The sequence below is a fragment of the Pundamilia nyererei genome, unplaced genomic scaffold (genome assembly GCF_000239375.1).
Source record: "Pundamilia nyererei isolate P.nyererei 1_Seehausen unplaced genomic scaffold, PunNye1.0 scaffold00149, whole genome shotgun sequence".
Lineage (NCBI taxonomy): Eukaryota > Metazoa > Chordata > Actinopteri > Cichliformes > Cichlidae > Pundamilia > Pundamilia nyererei.
Window position 1 is genome coordinate 2,720 of NW_005187550.1, and position 3,770 is coordinate 6,489.

Here is a 3,770-nt window from a genome sequence, read left to right on the forward strand (position 1 = left end):
TCTTGAGGAGTTTGCCCCCTCACATATACGAATGTGCCACAAACAGGACTTTAATATCACCAACCATTCCCATGTTATTACGGTGTATCCATATAAATGGCCCACACTGTATATTAGAATAATAATGAGAAGATAAAACATGGCAGAGGATCACAAAACAGAAATTTATTAGCAGAAACATAAAGTAAAAGAAAAGAGGAAAAAAAGTCAAAATCTCAATGATATTTCAAGAAATAAAACTCAATATTAAACTACTGCAAAAGTATACATCAACATCAAGCACACATCCTAAATTCAACCAACTAAATCAATCTTTCAAACAATAAATTAACAGGAAAAAAAATCAACAGGAATCCAAACCCAAATATATTACGAAGAATTAAAAGCTTTTTTTTATTTTACCAGTTGTCTCATAATCAAACACAAATCTTTCACCATTTACAATGCTGTGATTGCAGCCATTCCCCAACTCTGTATGAATGGTACTCATGGACGTTGATCAATGGTCATTGCAATCTGCATATTAATGATCATGAAACTGACCTCATGTTAATCAGTGGTGCTAGTTTTAGTCATTTTGCAAAGGTACTGTTTATAAGATTGGGGAAACCTGCAGTCAGCTGAGTCTAAGGAAGTCACTTGGATTAGTGATGAAAGGTTTCTCCCATTGAAAACGCTACATCCAGATGAAGAAAATCAATTTTTTGGGATAGAAACCAAATGTACATCCGGGTTTCCTGCAGACATATCATAGCTGTGCTGTTCCTCTTCTTGATCTTTAGCTACATTCTCAGCTACTGTTAGTTTTGCACACATGTACTGTAGAGCAGCTTTAGTCTCTTCACCCACTCTGCTTCTCATCTCTTCCAGTTTCTGGACCTTCTCTGTGTCTCCTTTCTCCTTCATCTCCTCAATCAGGAAGTCCAAGTGGACAATAGTGGACGCTGAATCAGCTTTCAGAGCAATCTGCTCCAGTCTGACAAGATGTTGGTAGGACTCATCCAGTAACTTTAACTTCTCTGCTGTCAATTGGTTAATTTCCTTTTCAACATTTTCCAAAAGAACCTTTTTTTTTTCACTTTCTGATTTATTACTTTCATACTTCTCTTTCATTTCAGTATCAGTTTTCTGAAATTTCCTTGTTTTGTCCACATACGCCCACTTTTGTTTCTCATGTTTTGATGCAGGACATCTATTGAGGCAAACAGTGCAGCGGCCATCTTTCATGACCTCACAGTTTTCATGACTCCAGATTGCTTTGCTGTAGCAACAATTCACCTCACAGACAGTGCAGCAGACAGCTCTCTCAAAAATCCACCACTTTGAACAATCTATAGGTGATCTCTCTTTGTAATTCTCAGTAACTTCGATATTGAACTTCTCATTCTTCTTTATCTCTTCGTCGTGTTTCTTCAGAGCTTCTTGAATCGATCTGATCTTTGTCTGTGTCACTTTACCCTGTCTGATTTTCTCTTGCAGGTTTTGAATGCAGGATGCCAGTCTGATTCGTTCATTCAAAACTTCCACAGTTTTCTGCAATATTTGAGGTGAAGTCTTTTCAAGAAACATTGTGAACTCTCTTATTCCTCTCTCTGATTTTTTATATGCAGTTGTCAGAAATTCTTCTTCCTCTGTTCGGTCTTCATGCTGGCAGTTATCAAACAGGAAGTAAAGGGGCTGATTCTTCTCATTTCTGGCACATTTAATGTTTGAATCTTCAAGAGCTTGAAGAGAACTTTTTGGTCTTCTTCCATTTGAGTGTGTGATGAGAGCTACGATATTTTTCTCCAGGTCTTTTTCAAGCAGAGACATCACTGAATCAAACACATATATTGGTCGGTCACTCATTCGATTATCCGTTGCTTTCATCACCAGACCCACTGCATGAACTTCATGAACTCCATCCTCTGATTGAAACAAGTCCAATAATCTTTCACTGATGATGTCATCATGTTCAGTCCCTTTGGTGTTTCCATATCCAGGAGTATCGATGATGGTCAGAGAGTAGGGAAGGGTTTCATCTTCAAAACCAAAGATCTCGTACACAATCACATCTGATGTCTGACTTTCTGTCTGAGTTTTCTTCTCCTCCTCTACGATCTGAAACCAGACTTTATCCTCCCACTTCACTCCAATGGTGTAGTTGATCAGAGTGTTGATCAGAGTAGATTTTCCTGCTCCTGTTTCACCAACAAGTAAGATTGTTTTATTTGCCTTGTCTGGATTTTTTTCTCCAACAGTTATTCTGGTCGGAGTTCTAGGCACCCCTTTGTTTGGTCTCAGCTGGTAGAGAACAGGAGGTCCTACAGAGATGCTATAACTGTTGGAGATGATGTTGTTATATTTTGGTGAGCTGTTACAGTTCCTGTAAAAAAAAAAAAAGTTTATATTTTCTCAGTCCACATATTGCAATCACATGAAATGAAATGCAGTCAAACTTACAAAATTTCTTTTTCAAAATTTTGGGGTCACTTAAAAAGAGTTGTGTCATTGTTTTCTTAAAGAAAATGTTTTTCTTTCAGAATGAGGGATGCACAATTACTTTGTCCACTATTAAGATAATGATTATTAATTGATTAAATGATTTTATTGCACTCTCATATAACCAGAACACGGTTTTCACATCTTCATATCCATACAAATATTTGCATCAAAATAGAGCTGGTCCTCCTTATATGTAATTTAAATGTTTACATTTCCCTGTTTCAGTTTCTCACAAGTTACTCACAGCCTGTTATTTTGGTAGATATTTGTCTTTTGCATCTTATGTATAATTTTGTTTTCCCGTTCTTGTCTAATTTTCCAGATTTAATTCAGCTGTGTTGACTTATGATTAATATGTACATGATTAATGCACAAGAGGACGATGATTTTTGTTTCCCACAGTTAAATGAATATGATCAAGTGATATAAATGTGTGATTTGAAATGCACACTCAATCAATTAAAACAGAAAACAAAAGCAAGTCAAACTCCCTAAATCTGCCACATGCCTGCATGAGCTTAGCGTCACTGCTTAAGCAGGCATAGCAAGTCAAAACAGAAGTCTCCTCCTTGTCTGAGCTCGCCACAATACTTTAGCGGCCCTGTTTGAAGTGTGGCCGATTCTATTCCTTTCTACTCCAGCCACCATGGAGAGAGGTGCTTCGATTATCAGCAGCGAAGTATAGTAGTCGTGTCCAAATTCATCCTCCTGAGGACCCGGCGAATGAAGGCCGGGTCCTCAGAAGGTCGGGTAGGCTGGAAGTAAACGGCTGTGAAATTGGACAGTTTAGCCTTCAGATTTTGCGTCACCGCTGTCTCGGTGGAGTTTAATAAACTCAGCTGTCTCTTCCTTGCTATCTAAAATATAACAGGACACTGGTGTAAATTCTCGACCATCTCATACTTTTGTTTAATCAGTTTTCTGTTTGACGTTTATTCAGCTGTGTGAAAACCAAGGAGGAACCCACCCGGGGGATTAATAAAGTTTAATTTTATCTAATATAATCTAACAACTTTAATCCCAGCCAAACCAATTTACTCACAAACAAATAAAACACTGAAAAAAGACAAACAATAACATTTTTAGGTTATCTAAGTGACTTATATATTACGTTTAACCTGAGTAGCAAAAGACCGCGGTGATCTGAAAACGATGTGCCAGGAGTTTGCCGTTCTCGGCGGCTCCAGTGATCCTCGAGCTCCCAGCTACAGTGGGGCAAAAAAGTATTTAGTCAGCCACCGATTGTGCAAGTTCCCCCACCTAAAATGATGACAGAGGTCAGTAAT

At 38.0% G+C, this 3,770-nt stretch overlaps 1 protein-coding gene across 1 annotated transcript in view; it reads right to left on the minus strand.

Annotated features, from left to right (window-relative positions):
* Positions 1 to 2,763, minus strand: part of LOC102206412 (uncharacterized) — a 5,271-nt gene extending 2,508 nt beyond the window's left edge. The window contains exons 1-3 of the mRNA XM_005744827.1: positions 2,729 to 2,763; positions 1,103 to 2,365; positions 727 to 976 (exon numbers count right to left, since the gene is read on the minus strand). Coding sequence (XP_005744884.1) covers positions 727 to 976; positions 1,103 to 2,365; positions 2,729 to 2,763 — 1,548 coding nt within the window. The remainder of the gene's footprint in view (positions 1 to 726; positions 977 to 1,102; positions 2,366 to 2,728) is intronic.
* Positions 2,764 to 3,770: the final 1,007 nt, after the last annotated feature.